General features: G+C 45.1%; 1 protein-coding gene across 1 annotated transcript in view; it reads right to left on the bottom strand.

The window, feature by feature from the left end:
• Positions 1 to 366: 366 nt before the first annotated feature.
• LOC141088824 (uncharacterized) overlaps positions 367 to 18,456 on the bottom strand; it is a 154,342-nt gene continuing 136,252 nt past the window's right edge. Inside the window, exons 2-3 of the mRNA XM_073575036.1 lie at positions 10,711 to 10,821; positions 367 to 4,870 (exon numbers count right to left, since the gene is read on the bottom strand). Coding sequence (XP_073431137.1) covers positions 2,239 to 3,267 — 1,029 coding nt within the window. The 5' untranslated portion in view covers positions 3,268 to 4,870; positions 10,711 to 10,821 and the 3' untranslated portion in view covers positions 367 to 2,238. The remainder of the gene's footprint in view (positions 4,871 to 10,710; positions 10,822 to 18,456) is intronic.

Raw genomic sequence — 18,456 nt, forward strand, 5'->3', positions numbered from 1 at the left:
AATAAGTCCTGCAGGGAGCATATTCAATCATACTGAAAATAGGCTAAGGATTCAAGGGTCCGGCTTTCACCCCATCACCGTGCCCAACACTCTATTATGCCTCTTATTCTGCAGTTCTCCAAGAGTAATTTCATCCAAAAATACCCAATTCTGTGTCTCTACTGACCTACATTCAATGTGGATTTTCATACTGTAAGCATGTTATAGAGTTTAACCAGTGCTGGGGCTGGATGTATACGACGTATATGTGCTCCTATGGTTATTTATCAGCCTGGGAAATGTCTGACAAGTGAGGCCGGCTCTATCCTCCCTGATAGATTTTGCATTTATTACTAAGGAGCTAAGGAGTTATAGGGAAGCAGAGGAAACATGTAAAGTTTTATTTCATGCAGTTAACGGATTGGCCTTAGGCCATATCCATATAACACGGCTCTGTCCAGAATCAGATCCCGTTACATGTTACCAGGAAAGCCTTTCCAAGGCTAGAACATGACTTTTTGCAGAAGAGACTTCCGACAAATTAATTCCTTCATGGTAAAAACATTGGAATCAATCAGTGACAAACAGACCTTATAGCACACTTGCCAGGTTTTAGGGATGCACTTGAGTTAGGACATTGATTCATAACTTTTGCCCATGGCCACGTCTTCTATTTCCCTTCTATGGTCTTCTGCATCAATTTCATGTCTCTTCCATGCCTCCTGAATGTGCATGGCGGTGGCTCCATCACCAGCTGGAGCATCATGCATCAGTCTTCCCAGAAGCATTGCTTTCTGAGAGCTCATGAGAGGTTTATGAGGGGTAGAATGTGGTGTCCAGTAGTGGCTGGAAGATAGAAACAGGTGAGGCAGAATTTGGTAGGCAGTAGTGAAAGGAAGTCAGAGACAGGTGGGGCAGAATTTGGTAGGCAGTAGTGAAAGGAAGTCAGAGACAGGTGAGGCAGAATTTGGTAGGCAGTAGTGAAAAGAAGGTAGAGACAGGTGGGGCAGAATTTGGTAGGCAGTAGTGAAAAGAAGTCAGAGACAGGTGGGGCAGAATTTGGTAGGCAGTAGTGAAAAGAAGGTAGAGACAGGTGGGGCAGAATTTGGTAGGCAGTAGTGAAAAGAAGTCAGAGACAGGTGGGGCAGAATTTGGTAGGCAGTAGTGAAAAGAAGGCAGAGACAGGTGGGGCAGAATTTGGTAGGCAGTAGTGAAAAGAAGGTAGAGACAGGTGGGGCAGAATTTGGTAGGCAGTAGTGAAAAGAAGTCAGAGACAGGTGGGGCAGAATTTGGTAGGCAGTAGTGAAAAGAAGTCAGAGACAGGTGAGGCAGAATTTGGTGCAGTAGTGAAAAGGCAGAGACAGGTGGGGCAGAATTTGGCAGGCAGTAGTGAAAAGAAGGTAGAGACAGGTGGGGCAGAATTTGGTAGGCTGTAGTGAAAAGAAGGCAGAGACAGGTGGGGCAGAATTTGGTAGGCAGTAGTGAAAAGAAGTCAGAGACAGGTGGGGCATAATTTGGTAGGCAGTAGTGAAAAGAAGTCAGAGACAGGTGGGGCAGAATTTGGTAGGCAGTAGTGAAAAGAAGGTAGAGACAGGTGGGGCAGAATTTGGTAGGCAGTAGTGAAAAGAAGGCAGAGACAGGTGAGGCAGAATTTGGTAGGCAGTAGTGAAAAGAAGGCAGAGACAGGTGAGGCAGAATTTGGTAGGCAGTAGTGAAAAGAAGTCAGAGACAGGTGGGGCAGAATTTGGTAGGCAGTAGTGAAAAGAAGGCAGAGACAGGTGGGGCAGAATTTGGTAGGCAGTAGTGAAAAGAAGTCAGAGACAGGTGGGGCAGAATTTGGTAGGCAGTAGTGAAAAGAAGGTAGAGACAGGTGGGGCAGAATTTGGTAGGCAGTAGTGAAAAGAAGTCAGAGACAGGTGGGGCAGAATTTGGTAGGCAGTAGTGAAAAGAAGTCAGAGACAGGTGAGGCAGAATTTGGTGCAGTAGTGAAAAGGCAGAGACAGGTGGGGCAGAATTTGGCAGGCAGTAGTGAAAAGAAGGTAGAGACAGGTGGGGCAGAATTTGGTAGGCTGTAGTGAAAAGAAGGTAGAGACAGGTGGGGCAGAATTTGGTAGGCAGTAGTGAAAAGAAGGCAGAGACAGGTGGGGCAGAATTTGGTAGGCAGTAGTGAAAAGAAGGCAGAGACAGGTGGGGCATAATTTGGTAGACAGTAGTGAAAAGAAGGCAGAGACAGGTGGGGCAGAATTTGGTAGGCAGTAGTTAAAGAAGGTAGAGACAGGTGGGGCAGAATTTGGTAGGCAGTAGTGAAAAGAAGGCAGAGACAGGTGGGGCAGAATTTGGTAGGCAGTAGTGAAAAGAAGGCAGAGATAGGTGGGGCAGAATTTGGTAGGCAGTAGTGAAAAGAAGGCAGAGACAGGTGGGGCAGAATTTGGTGGGCAGTAGTGAAAAGAAGGCAGAGACAGGTGGGGCAGAATTTGGTAGGCAGTAGTGAAAAGAAGGCAGAGACAGGTGGGGCAGAATTTGGTGGGCAGTAGTGAAAAGAAGGCAGAGACAGGTGGGGCAGAATTTGGTGGGCAGTAGTGAAAAGAAGGTAGAGACAGGTGGGGCAGAATTTGGTGGGCAGTAGTGAAAAGAAGGCAGAGACAGGTGGGGCAGAATTTGGTAGGCAGTAGTGAAAAGAAGGCAGAGACAGGTGGGGCAGAATTTGGTAGGCAGTAGTGAAAAGAAGGCAGAGACAGGTGGGGCAGAATTTGGTAGGCAGTAGTGAAAAGAAGGCAGAGACAGGTGGGGCAGAATTTGGTAGGCAGTAGTGAAAGAAGGTAGAGATAGGTGGGGTGCAGAATTTGATAGGCAGTAATGAAAAGAAAGCAGAGACAGGTGGGGCAGAATTTGGTAGGTAGTAGTGAAAAAAAGGTAGAGACAGGTTGGGTAGAATTTAGTGGACAGTGATGGCTGCAAAAGTAGAGAGAGGAGGGACAGATTTTGGTAGGCAGTAGTGAAAAGAAGGTAGAGACAGGTTGGGTAGAATTTTTTGGACAGTGGTGCCTGTGAAGGTAGAGACAGGAGGGCAAGGTATGGTGGGCAATAGTGAACAGAAAATAGAGACAGGTGGGCAAAGCATGATGGACAGCAATGGCAGGCACTTTGGACTATATAAGTAGAGTCAGCTGGAAGAGTCCAAGAAAAAAAAGCAAGGTCAACAGGCAAGTTGGATTGGTAAACGAAAAGCATCCAAAAGTTAAACAAAAGACAGCAGCCCCATATCATTGGCCTTGAAGAATTAAGCATCAAGCATTACTAAGGTTTCGTCTTTCAGGCCCCTTTGAGACATCATACATAACCTCTTGCAATGTCTTTATCTCTGCCCTGGCGAGAGGAGGAACGCTAAGTATTATGACACCCAATATTGGAAACCACCCTTGTCTCTAACCTAGGATGCCCAAAGGCTGCACCCTCCTGCTAGAATATAGTGGTAGTTCCAATTTGAGTTTCGATTTGGGTCTTCATCCGTGATCAGTGCCACAGGTGTTAGTATTCCCCAGTATTGCTGATAATGTGTAGAACAGCCATCATTACAATGAAGATAAGCATCACTTCAGCTTCTCGATGGATTGTCTGTAGAGCTGTCATCGACCTCATCATTAGCCAAAGAAAAGGAGATTCATCGGCGCTTATGTACCAGATAATGCCGCACAATACAATGACCCCGCTCCTTCTTCCCTCCGTCTTCTTCTGTTCTCTTTTTATAAAGCTGCTCTTGTATCTGACGCTTCTTAGAGATTTCTTAATGAAGCTCTTAATGACACAACAGATGAAGGGTGAGAAGCGTGACCTTAATTACAAGAAAAGTCCCGAGCAATGCTATTGGCAGGAGCAGCCCAGCGACATGTCTCCTCAAAGCCCAGGAGATAGGAGCACAATTAAAGATCCCCACTTAGTATTTGCAATTAAAGTCTCCAATCTCCTTGGATGTTCATTTTTTGTGCCACTTGTTTGGCTCTTCGGAAATATTTGTGCAAATATTAGGCCTTTTTGGTATTCTGAGCCGAGTTTGAGATTTCACTGATGATACAAAGTTAACATCAGTCAGTACAGTAATGTACACCAAGCTGTATTTTGGGTTTACCTAAAAACTTAAGGTCCAATAATTCAAATCATATTATCAATTACGGGATTTATCTCTGGTTAAAAATCGCTTACAGTTCTTCACCTCCCTAATCTTCATATTGTAATGGCTAATTGAACATTGCAGCAAGTGGTTGTAGCTCCTTGACACATAGTTTAAACTTGCAGAAAATAGGTGGCAGCCTTCTCCCCATTTTAGGGTATTAATGTGTCAACTACATGGGTGGCAAAAAAAAAGTTTGAGACATGATGCTTTATGGGAGAAAATGAAAAGAAAATGTCTACAATATTCCGTATCTGCATTGATTTAATTAACTCACGCTTCACTTTTCTTGAAGTCTGGTGATATTCTGGAAGGCAAAGTACAGCAGACTTTCCTTGACTGTGACTGGTATTCTTCATTACAGGCACTTTGTACTGGTACATGGAGTATATACCAGTGCATTTCTATGCAGGGAGGGAAGAGGCAATGCCAATGGTGGCTCAATCACCAGACCAGGATAGTGATAGCTTCGAGGGGGGCCCACCAAGTGTCTTAATTATTATCCTTGTTTAGAAATAGTAAAGGGGGGAATGCCGGGGGGTGAGGGGTTATGAGTGGGGTGACGGTCACTGGAACTCGACCTTTCCAGAGTCATAAAGTCTGGTGATAGGCTGGAATGCAAAGTATAGCAGACTTTCCTTGACTCTGACTGGTATTCTTCATTACAGGCACTTTGTACTGGTACATGGAGTATATACCAGTGCATTTCTATTCATCGGTATCCTAGAGGTAAAAGAAAAGTCAGAATTTTTTTCTTTATATAAAATTACTAACAAAATAATGAGAAATAATTACAATAATGACATTTTAAGGCACTTTAAAAAAAAAAATAGATATCACAAATCAGAAAAGAACATTTTATTCCATGGAGAAGTGCATCCATGTTAGATTGTGAGCATGAGTTTGGGTGAATTTATGCACTATTGAGAATGCAGGACCTAATCCATGTGTGCTTTGTAGGAATGTCTGTAAACGCATCTATATCCTTAATGAACGTGTATATGAGTGCATCTACGTATGTTGTGAGTATAAGTCCATCCATGCATGTTATGAGCTTACACGTGAATGGGTGCACACCATGCATATACTGACTGCACAGTGTGGTGCATGCTTCATGACGTGTCATGTGTGAGCATGCATATGCATCCATCTGTGTATGTTGCGATGAGTGCACAGTGAGTATGGCAATAAATGCATCCAGATCTGTAATATGCATGTATAATTGTGCAGCAACAAATAAGAAGCCTGCACTGTATGGGCTCTCTACATGATGTGCCATGTATGTTGTGAGCATTCATATGAGTCTATTCATATATAATGTGAGCAGCAATATGAGTGCATCCAGGTATGTTGGGAGCATGCATATTAGTGCATCCAAATATGTTGTGAGCATACAAATTAGTGCATCCAGGTATGTTGTGAGCATGCATATTAGTGCATCCAGGTATGTTGTGAGTATGCATATTAGTGCATCCAGCTATGCTGTGACCATGCATATCAGTGTATCCAGGTATGTTGTGAGCATGCATATTAGTGCATCCAGGTATGTTGTGAGCATGCATATTAGTGCATCCAGGTATGTTGGGAGCATGCATATACATGATAGCGTCCATTATACAGGCTATTCAGCCTCATCCTTATCTCACCCACGTCAGGGTTCCCACATGGCTGTTTCTCCAGGCTGCAGAAATCCACTCACTCCTCAGGGACGCTCAGACGCTGGCCGCCATTACACACACAGCTGCTCCATAGGCTGTTAGTGAGGAGATCCTTTTCCTCACGGGACCTTCCAAACTGGACCAATCAGGTCCCAGCATTCACACCTTGTGACCTACCCTGGCCAACTTATATGGTCCGTAGCCACGCCCACTGGGTCACATGGCTATGACCTCATCACAGGTCCTTCACACACTTACACAGCCTTTTACAATAGGCGTTTTCAGACACACCCTTGGGTGGGTTTGTAGGTAACCAGAACCCGCCCATCTCTCTAGTTACCTGAAGACTTCTCCCTTACACTTAGAAACAACACCTCAGCAATGATATTGCTGATCACACATACACAAGTCTCCATCTCAAAGCCACCCACTTTGAGATACATAACTATCCTTCAGGATTCTGCCACTCATCCGTTCTCTTGGGACATCCACACAGCACCCCCTAGTGGACACAGTGGTCACTACACCACATACCCCGCCCCTTTGTTCAAACTTGTGGGGTTGAACACACAATCTTACACCAGGATCTCGAGACCGGGCACTCATTACACCTTGCCCCATAGGTCAAGAGAACCATCTCCCTCTGTCATCCGGTCACATTTCTACGTTAGGCCTCCCCCGCCGCCAGCGGTCATAATATCAGTCATTGTCTTTGACCCTCCAGTTGCAGTCTGTCTGCGTCATCAGACACTGTTTAGTCACCACCCTCCTAGAGTGCGCTTCGTCACCTGACCGTTCTCCCACTGACCGGCTCTCCCGGTTGGTACGGTCATCAGTCTTAATCGGTCCTACTGTCTTGCCTGAGTCTGACCCATTCAGCGTCTCACAGGAACTGCGGTCTCTCAGCCTCGCACGGCCCGTCGAACTGCCACTTGCTGACATTCTTCGGCCACCTGCCATGTCACTACTTGGAGGAGCCCTTCGGGTCCTTACATCTTGGGTTGGAGGAGGCCGCTACCTGGTATTCCGTAATTCTTTATTAATTCGCTGACGGTCCAGCCTCAACTGCTCAATTTCTTGCAGGTACCCCACTCGATACTCCACGAGCATCCGAAAGTCTCTCAGGTTCTCCATGGAGCCAACCACGATGATGGGAATTCTACCCACTTCACCGGATACCGGGTCTTCATTATCAGTAGGGATCCTCACCCTCACCACACCGGAGATATTCACGAGGTCTTGCATCACCTTCCCGGATCTACCAATGATTCTCCCAATCAGAGCTTTGGGTACCGGAACCACATCTTTCCGCAAACCCCGCCGATCCATATCCTCCCTGGCTAACTCCAGGCATCGAGCAGCCTTCACATTACTCCGCCTGACCAGCTGTTTGACGTGGAGACACTGCAAATGCATCTCTTTCAGGACAGCTACCCGGTTTGCTGTATCTTCTCTGGCGGATATTATCACTAACTGCCGAGTCTCAGGTGCCCATTGCACCTCACACGCCTTGACCGCCTCTTTGAAAGCCTCATGCACACCTTCCTTAGCACAGGCTTCTTGCATGTCTTCTGGTACATCAATTACAGACTGGAAGGTCGTGGTCTTGCTCTCTTCCTGGACCGAAGGCTCTGGCTTTACCTCGAACACTTCCCTCACTGCAGTTGCCCCGACCGGATGACTGTCTTCTTTAGTTCTTAACTCACCAACTTCACACGATGGGATCACTTCATGACCCTTTTCCACGATGGCTACTGGCAGTTCTGTCTTATTATCACTCGCGCTCACCTGCGGTAAGTCTTTGTCCAACTTCTCTTTCAGAAGACTTTTTACTACTCCTCTGAGTTCCTCCATCTCTTCCTTGAGGTTCTTGTTCACACTTTGCCAGGTGGACAGGTGACCTCTGAGCTCCAAGATCTCTTTCTTGAGCTCCTCGACCCTGTGCTCAGCCGTTTGTCTCAGGACTCTTTCTCGTTTGACACATTCATCTACCTCCTCTCTGAGGGCCTTATTCAGTCCTTGCCACGTTACCATGTGGCCTTTGAGCTCAGAGACTTCTTTCTCTAGCCCTTCTATTCTGTGCTCCCTTTCTTTCTCAGAGCCACAGTCACCCCCAGAGATTAAGTCATCCCTCCAGTTACTCACTAACTGTGTGACTACTTCCGCCGTCTTATCCACCAAGTCAGGCGTCAGCGTCTTCGTATTGGTTAGTCCAACAGTAGGAACGTCTCCACCCTCGTGGCATATATCATCAAACCTGACAAAGTCCCGGCCCCACTCCAAGGCATACACTAAGTCTGATGGTATACTGCCCCCTTGGCACTCACTGCCTCCAAGCCCCTCAAACATTATTCTGTCTACCGCACAGATCACTGTGACCCCATGTGCACAGCGAACCTGGACCATTTTCTCGGTCAGACAGAAAGTGAGAGGAGTTCCTACCAGAGTCACCTGACTCTTTGAGTCCAACCGTCCCAATATCCCTTCCCGGTGTAGCATCACCGTACACACTTGCGGCCAGTCATCACTCGGAAAGAATATCCCACATTCTGGAAATGACATACATGAACACTGCAGTTTCCCAGACATACCCACTGAGCCAACCAGGGCTGCCACTTCTTCAAACTCGGCCCCTTTCTCGACCACCACCCCAATTTGGGTTGCCTCCTCCTTCTGAGACTCCACCTCTTTTTGGGTTACCACCCCAATTTGGGACTCCACCCCCTTCGGGGCTACCACCCCGATTTGGGTCACCGCCCCCTTTTGGGACTCCAACCCCTTTCGGGATCTCTCCATGTCTGTTATATCGGTCTTCTCAGACCACAGTTCACACCACACAGTTTGTCTCTTACGATACCACACAAGTCTATGTTGGCACCACCACAGCTCTCGCTGTCACCGATCACCGGCACCACCGGCTGCTGTTCACACACAGCGGCTGGTGTCACGGCAGCTCCTGCAGTGCCATCTTCGTGAACCCGCCGATCCACCGGAAGCCGCTTGTCACCTTCGTAACCCCGTCGAGTTACCGGAAGCCGCTTGTCACCTTCGTGACCCCACTGAGCCACATCAAGCCGCTTGTCACCTTCTTGACTCCCACTGAGCCACCGCAGGCTAAGTCGAGAAAAAAGAAGAAAAAAAACACACCACAAAAAAACTCACGTGTCCTGACTGTGTGCTATTCAGGACGCTCCTGTCTCCACCTGAGACCGTCCAACATACAGGGCGCATCGGATGCGATTCAGGCAGCGACCCTCCTCCCAGGGTCTCCCCACACACCGGTCTCACCAGGTCCAGGGGCTCGGCGGGTGCTCTTCAGGACATCTGTCTCCACCTGAGACTGCCCAACACTCGCGCCTCACCAGGTCCAAGGTCACACCACGTGCTCCTGGGATCCGACTCAGCTCCCAGGGCTAACCCTCCAGGACCTTTCCTCACTGAACCCTCCAGGTACACTGTCTTCCTCACTGACCCAGGTCACTACCACACGAACACCTGTCCGATACCTGTGTCGGCCACACGGGTCACCGTTTTACTCATTGACCCAGGTCAGTACCACACGAACACCAGTCCGTTTCTCCTGTGTTGCCCACACAGGTCCTCGGGTACCTCTTCTCCGCAGAGGCACCCTAGCAATTAGCAGTCTCTTTCTACTGGGGAAGCGGCCGCGCTGGGCTCACCGATCCGGATGGTGCCTTACTCACTAGGCCGCCCCACGGTTTCCAGAACCACAGCCGGACAGTGGCTTCCCCACTTGCAGGCTGTCACAGGCTCTGCTCACACATGGCCGGTCAGCAGCACATCACACGGCTTCCACAACCGTCAGCCCTCCTGGCTCAGCGTTGCTCTTTGCCACCGAATTTTGCAGTCCTTATCCGTTGCTCCCAGCAACAAGGCTACACCACTGCCCACATCCTCCACCAGTTGTGAGGTAGCGCTGTCATTCAAGGGTGGGGGACACTCGCTTGGCAGCCACACAATCAGATCCAGCTCGGGTTTTCTTTTCATAAGCTATAACATAGTCCATGAGGTTTATTTGTCATAACAAACCACAGCAATATAAACAGCATTACAGGATAGCATCCATTCTACAGGCTATTCAGCCTCATCCTTATCTCACCCACGTCAGGGTTCCCACATGGCTGTTTCTCCAGGCTGCAGAAATCCACTCACTCCTCAGGGACTCGCAGACGCTGGCTGCCATTACACACACAGCCGCTCCACAGGCTGTTAGCCAGGAGATCCTTCTCCTCACAGGACCTTCCAAACTGGACCAATCAGGTCCCAGTATTCACCCATTGTGACCTACCCTGGCCACCTTATATGGTCCATAGCCACGCCCACTGGGTCACATGGCTATGACCTCATCACAGGTCCTTCACATACTCACATAGCCTTTTACTATAGGTGTTATCAGACACACCCCTGGGTGGATTTGTAGATAACCAGAACCCGCCCATCTCTCTAGTTACCTGAAGACTTCTCCCTTACACTTAGAAACAACACCTCAGCAATGATATTGCTGATCACACATACACAAGTCTCCATCTCAATGCCACCCACTTTGAGATACATAACTATCCTTCAGGATTCTGCCACTCATCCGTTCTCTTGGGACATCCACACAGTGCCCCCTAGTGGACACAGTGGTCATTACACCACAGCATGCATATTAGTGCATCCAGGTATGTTGGGAGCATGCATATTAGTGTATCCAGGTATGTTGTGAGCATGCATATTAGTGCATCCAAGTATGTTGTGGACATGCATATTAGTGCATCCACATCTGTAGTCAGTGCATCCAGGTGTGTTGGGAGCATGCATAGTGATGCATCTTAGCCTACGCTCACTATATAGGACACGCTGTATGTCATGCTACGATAATTTTCTGTCACTTTTACTTACAGGGAAAGTGTGCAGGGGGGACCTTATCTTCATTCCCCAATATTGGCAAATACATAGCAGTGTTCATAAAAGACGAGTTTCTGTTCATCAAGTTTTTTGTATCCGGCCCACCTACGTGTTAAAGAGAGGATGGGGGAACACGTTAAGCCTCCTATACAATCCACTAATTAGCAGCCTATGTTCTGTGATTATAATGCGCGGCCCATACCTATAATCCTCTCTCCCTACTGAAACCTGTACGCTAAATACAGTGTTGACTCCACGAGGCCTTGATGATGTTCTCCCGCCTGTAAACTGCTTATAAAACCTCCATTAGTGAAAGCTTTAAAGGTTAAGCTCAGACTCAGCGCCTTCTTTTATATTTCCTAGCTGACCCAAACAGGGCAAATTAATTATTACAATGCTCACATTTCCGTCCACAGAGTAAAACTGCTCTATTGTCATATTTATGAAAAAAGGAAAAAATATTAGTCAGAACGGTCGGCGCATTTCGCAGCTTCCATCCGCTGACTTTTGGAGACGAGCCAAGGGCTGGCCCGGATTTTACTGCCTGCTTTTCGGCCGCTGTGCGGAGAGTTAATTACGCGCAGATTCCCTTCCACTTGTTTGTCATTAAACCTTGGCCGTAAATGCACCAGAAATTCATCTTTACGGATGTGGAAAAGTGAAACCCGCGGCTCCTTATCTCTTTGCTTTTTTTTTTTTTCGCCAGCTGGGGATGAAAGGGTTAAAGTAGATTTTTTTTATAGTGAGAGGAGTCTTTACATCTATTAATAATATGATAATGAAATTCAATGAAGATGAGAGAATCGAAATTGTTCTAAAAACTCCTGGCAAGTTTATTATCCTCCGTTGTATCCACCACCAGACGGTCGTCATAAAAGCAAGGAAAAAAAAGTTATTATAGATCTGCGGATTCCGACAGTCACGCTACATTGTATATAGCAGGGGGAGGTAGCACTGACGCATTTCATCGTTACCCCCTTCTACTAAACCTCACACACTTTTAAGAAAACTGGCGTAAAGTTCATGATAGAATTACCCCACTGTGTTTTAACTTCTCATCATTTCCAAGATCTCTGCTTGCTGTCAGTGAATGAAACCTTTTCCCTGAGCTTTTCTCAGTAGTCCCACAGACATTTAATGACTTGGCGGCGGCGGCGGGAGCTCCATCATTTTATCACTACGATCCCTCCCATGCTTCCAAACGGAACTTGCACAAATATCTGCAACTACTGTAGTTTTTATGCCAAAAAAAGCTTCATCATTTGCAACATCTCTGCTTCCTCTCAACAAATGGATGAAGGTTTTATTATATCCAGGAGCAAAGAGATCAAATCCTCCTGCTGAGGGTTTGTTACAATTGTCTCTAGTCTAGACAATGCTCTGTGAGATAAACCCATCAGAAGTAGCAATCTCTCACCGATAGTCTGTTACAATGTATCAGTGCAGGTATAATGTATCAGTGCAGGTACCATGTATCAGTGCAGGTATAATGTATCAGTGCAGGTATAATGTATCAGTGCAGGTATAATGTATCAGTGCAGGTACCATGTATCAGTGCAGGTACCATGTATCAGTGCAGGTATAATGTATCAGTGCAGGTACCATGTATCAGTGCAGGTATAATGTATCAGTGCAGGTATAATGTATCAGTGCAGGTACCATGTATCAGTGCAGGTACCATGTATCAGTGCAGGTATAATGTATCAGTGCAGGTACCATGTATCAGTGCAGGTACCATGTATCAGTGCAGGTATAATGTATCAGTGCAGGTATAATGTATCAGTGCAGGTATAATGTATCAGTGCAGGTACCATGTATCAGTGCAGGTATAATGTATCAGTGCAGGTACCATGTATCAGTGCAGGTATAATGTATCAGTGCAGGTATAATGTATCAGTGCAGGTACCATGTATCAGTGCAGGTATAATGTATCAGTGCAGGTATAATGTATCAGTGCAGGTACCATGTATCAGTGCAGGTATAATGTATCAGTGCAGGTACCATGTATCAGTGCAGGTATAATGTATCAGTGCAGGTATAATGTATCAGTGCAGGTATAATGTATCAGTGCAGGTACCATGTATCAGTGCAGGTATAATGTATCGGTGCAGGTATAATGTATCAGTGCAGGTATAATGTATCGGTGCAGGTACCATGTATCAGTGCAGGTATAATGTATCGGTGCAGGTACCATGTATCAGTGCAGGTATAATGTATCGGTGCAGGTATAATGTATCAGTGCAGGTACCATGTATCAGTGCAGGTATAATGTATCGGTGCAGGTACCATGTATCAGTGCAGGTATAATGTATCGGTGCAGGTATAATGTATCAGTGCAGGTACCATGTATCAGTGCAGGTATAATGTATCGGTGCAGGTATAATGTATCAGTGCAGGTACCATGTATCAGTGCAGGTACCATGTATCAGTGCAGGTACAATGTATCAGTGCAGGTATAATGTATCAGTGCAGGTACCATGTATCAGTGCAGGTATAATGTATCAGTGCAGGTACCATGTATCAGTGCAGGTATAATGTATCGGTGCAGGTATAATGTATCAGTACAGGTACCATGTATCAGTGCAGGTATAATTTATCAGTGCAGGTACAATGTATCAGTGCAGGTATAATGTATCAGTGCAGGTACCATGTATCAGTGCAGGTATAATTTATCAGTGCAGGTACAATGTATCAGTGCAGGTATAATGTATCAGTGCAGGTACCATGTATCAGTGCAGGTATAATGTATCAGTGCAGATACTATGTATCAGTGCAGGTACCATGTATCAGTGCAGGTACCATGTATCAGTGCAGGTATAATGTATCAGTGCAGGTATAATGTATCAGTGCAGGTATAATGTATCAGTGCAGGTACCATGTATCAGTGCAGGTATAATGTATCAGTGCAGGTACCATGTATCAGTGCAGGTATAATGTATCAGTGCAGGTATAATGTATCAGTGCAGGTATAATGTATCAGTGCAGGTACCATGTATCAGTGCAGGTATAATGTATCGGTGCAGGTACCATGTATCAGTGCAGGTATAATGTATCGGTGCAGGTATAATGTATCAGTGCAGGTACCATGTATCAGTGCAGGTATAATGTATCGGTGCAGGTATAATGTATCAGTGCAGGTACCATGTATCAGTGCAGGTATAATTTATCAGTGCAGGTACAATGTATCAGTGCAGGTATAATGTATCAGTGCAGGTACAATGTATCAGTGCAGGTATAATGTATCGGTGCAGGTACCATGTATCAGTGCAGGTATAATGTATCAGTGCAGGTATAATGTATCAGTGCAGGTACCATGTATCAGTGCAGGTATAATGTATCGGTGCAGGTATAATGTATCAGTGCAGGTACCATGTATCAGTGCAGGTATAATTTATCAGTGCAGGTACAATGTATCAGTGCAGGTATAATGTATCAGTACAGGTACCATGTATCAGTGCAGGTATAATGTATCGGTGCAGGTACCATGTATCAGTGCAGGTATAATGTATCAGTGCAGGTATAATGTATCAGTGCAGGTACCATGTATCAGTGCAGGTACCATGTATCAGTGCAGGTATAATGTATCAGTGCAGGTATAATTTATCAGTGCAGGTACAATGTATCAGTGCAGGTATAATGTATCAGTGCAGGTACCATGTATCAGTGCAGGTATAATGTATCAGTGCAGGTACCATGTATCAGTGCAGGTATAATGTATCAGTGCAGGTACCATGTATCAGTGCAGGTATAATTTATCAGTACAGGTACCATGTATCAGTGCAGGTATAATGTATCAGTACAGGTACCATGTATCAGTGCAGGTATAATGTATCGGTGCAGGTATAATGTATCAGTGCAGGTATAATGTATCAGTGCAGGTATAATGTATCAGTACAGGTACCATGTATCAGTGCAGGTATAATGTATCGGTGCAGGTATAATGTATCAGTGCAGGTATAATGTATCAGTACAGGTACCATGTATCAGTGCAGGTATAATGTATCGGTGCAGGTATAATGTATCAGTGCAGGTATAATGTATCAGTACAGGTACCATGTATCAGTGCAGGTATAATGTATCGGTGCAGGTACCATGTATCAGTGCAGGTACAATGTATCAGTGCAGGTACCATGTATCAGTGCAGGTACCATGTATCAGTGCAGGTATAATGTATCAGTGCAGGTATAATGTATCGGTGCAGGTATAATGTATCAGTACAGGTACCATGTATCAGTGCAGGTATAATGTATCGGTGCAGGTACCATGTATCAGTGCAGGTATAATTTATCAGTGCAGGTACAATGTATCAGTGCAGGTACCATGTATCAGTGCAGATATAATGTATCAGTGCAGGTATAATGTATCAGTACAGGTACCATGTATCAGTGCAGGTATAATGTATCAGTGCAGGTATAATGTATCAGTGCAGGTATAATGTATCGGTGCAGGTACCATGTATCAGTGCAGGTACAATGTATCAGTGCAGGTACCATGTATCAGTGCAGGTATAATGTATCAGTGCAGGTATAATGTATCGGTGCAGGTATAATGTATCAGTACAGGTACCATGTATCAGTGCAGGTATAATGTATCGGTGCAGGTACCATGGATTGGTGCAGGTATAATGTATCGGTGCAGGTACCATGTATTGGTGCAGGTATAATGTATCGGTGCAGGTATAATGTATCAGTGCAGGTACAATGTATCAGTGCAGGTACCATGTATCAGTGCAGGTATAATGCATCAGTGCAGGTATAATGTATCAGTGCAGGTACCATGTATCAGTGCAGGTATAATGTATCAGTGCAGGTACCATGTATCAGTGCAGGTATAATGTATCAGTGCAGGTATAATGTATCGGTGCAGGTACCATGTATTGGTGCAGGTATAATGTATCGGTGCAGGTATAATGTATCGGTGCAGGTATAATGTATCAGTGCAGGTACAATGTATCAGTGCAGGTACCATGTATCAGTGCAGGTATAATGTATCAGTGCAGGTATAATGTATCAGTACAGGTACCATGTATCAGTGCAGGTATAATGTATCAGTGCAGGTATAATGTATCAGTGCAGGTACCATGTATCAGTGCAGGTATAATGTATCAGTACAGGTACCATGTATCAGTGCAGGTATAATGTATCAGTGCAGGTACCATGTATTGGTGCAGGTATAATGTATCGGTGCAGGTATAATGTATCAGTGCAGGTACAATGTATCAGTGCAAGTACCATGTATCAGTGCAGGTATAATGTATCAGTTCAGGTATAATGTATCGGTGCAGGTACAATGTATCGGTGCAGGTACAATGTATCAGTGCAGGTACAATGTATCAGTGCAGGTACCATGTATCAGTGCAGGTATAATGTATCAGTGCAGGTATAATGTATCGGTGCAGGTATAATGTATCAGTGCAGGTACAATGTATCAGTGCAGGTACCATGTATCAGTGCAGGTATAATGTATCAGTGCAGGTATAATGTATCAGTACAGGTACCATGTATCAGTGCAGGTATAATGTATCAGTGCAGGTACCATGTATTGGTGCAGGCATAATGTATCGGTGCAGGTATAATGTATCAGTGCAGGTACAATGTATCGGTGCAGGTACCATGTATCGGTGCAGGTACAATGTATCGGTGCAGGTACCATGTATCGGTGCAGGTACCATGTATCAGTGCAGGTATAATGTATCAGTGCAGGTACCATGTATCAGTGCAGGTATAATGTATCGGTGCAGGTACCATGTATTAGTGCAGGTATAATGTATCAGTGCAGGTATAATGTATCAGTGCAGGTACCATGTATCAGTGCAGGTATAATGTATCCGTGCAGGTACCATGTATCAGTGCAGGTACCATGTATCAGTGCAGGTACTGTATAATGTATCAGTGCAGGTACCACATATCAGTGCAGGTATAATGTATCAGTGCACATGCCATGTATCAGTGCAGGTATAATGTATCAGTGCAGGTACCGTGTATCAGTGCAGGTATAATGTATCAGTGCAGGTATAATGCATCAGTGCAGGTATAATGTATCAGTGCAGGTACCATGTATCAGTGCAGGTATAATGTATCAGTGCAGGTATAATTTATCAGTGCACATGCCATGTATCAGTGCAGGTATAATGTATCAGTGCAGGTATAATGTATCAGTGCAGGTATAATTTATCAGTGCACATGCCATGTATCAGTGCAGGTATAATGTATCAGTGCAGGTATAATGTATCGGTGCAGGTATAATGTATCGGTGCAGGTATAATGTATCAGTGCACATGCCATGTATCAGTGCAGGTACCATGTATCAGTGCAGGTATAATGTATCAGTGCACATGCCATGTATCAGTGCAGGTATAATGTATCAGTGCAGGTATAATGTATCAGTGCAGGTATAATGTATCGGTGCAGGTATAATGTATCAGTGCAGGTATAATGTATCAGTGCACATGCCATGTATCAGTGCAGGTACCATGTATCAGTGCAGGTATAATTTATCAGTGCACATGCCATGTATCAGTGCAGGTATAATGTATCAGTGCAGGTATAATGTATCAGTGCAGGTATAATGTATCGGTGCAGGTATAATGTATCAGTGCAGGTATAATGTATCAGTGCAGGTACCATTTATCAGTGCAGGTACCATGTATCAGTGCAGGTATAATGTATCAGTGCAGGTATAATGTATCGGTGCAGGTATAATGTATCGGTGCAGGTACCATGTATCAGTGCAGGTACCATGTATCAGTGCAGGTATAATGTATCAGTGCAGGTATAATGTATCGGTGCAGGTATAATGTATCAGTGCATGTGCCATGTATCAGTGCAGGTACCATGTATCAGTGCAGGTATAATGTATCAGTGCAGGTATAATGTATCGGTGCAGGTATAATGTATCAGTGCACATGCCATGTATCAGTGCAGGTATAATGTATCGGTGCAGGTATAATGTATCAGTGCAGGTACCATGTATCAGTGCAGGTATAATGTATCAGTGCAGGTATAATGTATCGGTGCAGGTATAATGTATCAGTGCATGTGCCATGTGTCAGTGCAGGTACCATGTATCAGTGCAGGTATAATGTATCAGTGCAGGTATAATGTATCAGTGCAGGTACCATGTATCAGTGCAGGTATAATGTATCAGTGCAGGTATAATGTATCAGTGCAGGTATAATGTATCAGTGCAGGTAACATGTATCAGTGCAGGTATAATGTATCAGTGCAGGTATAATGTATCAGTGCAGGTATAATGTATCAGTGCAGGTAACATGTATCAGTGCAGGTATAATGTATCAGTGGAGGTATAATGTATCAGTGCAGGTACCATGTATCAGTGCAGGTAACATGTATCAGTGCAGGTATAATGTATCAGTGCAGGTATAATGTATCAGTGCAGGTATAATGTATCAGTGCATGTACAATGTATCAGTGCAGGTATAATGTATCAGTGCAGGTATAATGTATCAGTGCATGTATAATGTATCAGTGCAGGTATAATGTATCAGTGCATGTACAATGTATCAGTGCAGGTATAATGTATCAGTGCAGGTATAATGTATCAGTGCAGGTATAATGTATCAGTGCAGGTATAATGTATCAGTGCAGGTACCATGTATCAGTGCAGGTACCATGTATCAGTGCAGGTATAATGTATCAGTGCAGGTATAATGTATCAGTGCAACTACCATGTATCAGTGCAGGTACCATGTATCAGTGCAGGTATAATGTATCAGTGCAG

Source organism: Dendrobates tinctorius, unplaced genomic scaffold (genome assembly GCF_039654945.1).
Source record: "Dendrobates tinctorius isolate UK_male_01 unplaced genomic scaffold, ASM3965494v1 ptg000041l, whole genome shotgun sequence".
Classification (NCBI taxonomy): domain Eukaryota; kingdom Metazoa; phylum Chordata; class Amphibia; order Anura; family Dendrobatidae; genus Dendrobates; species Dendrobates tinctorius.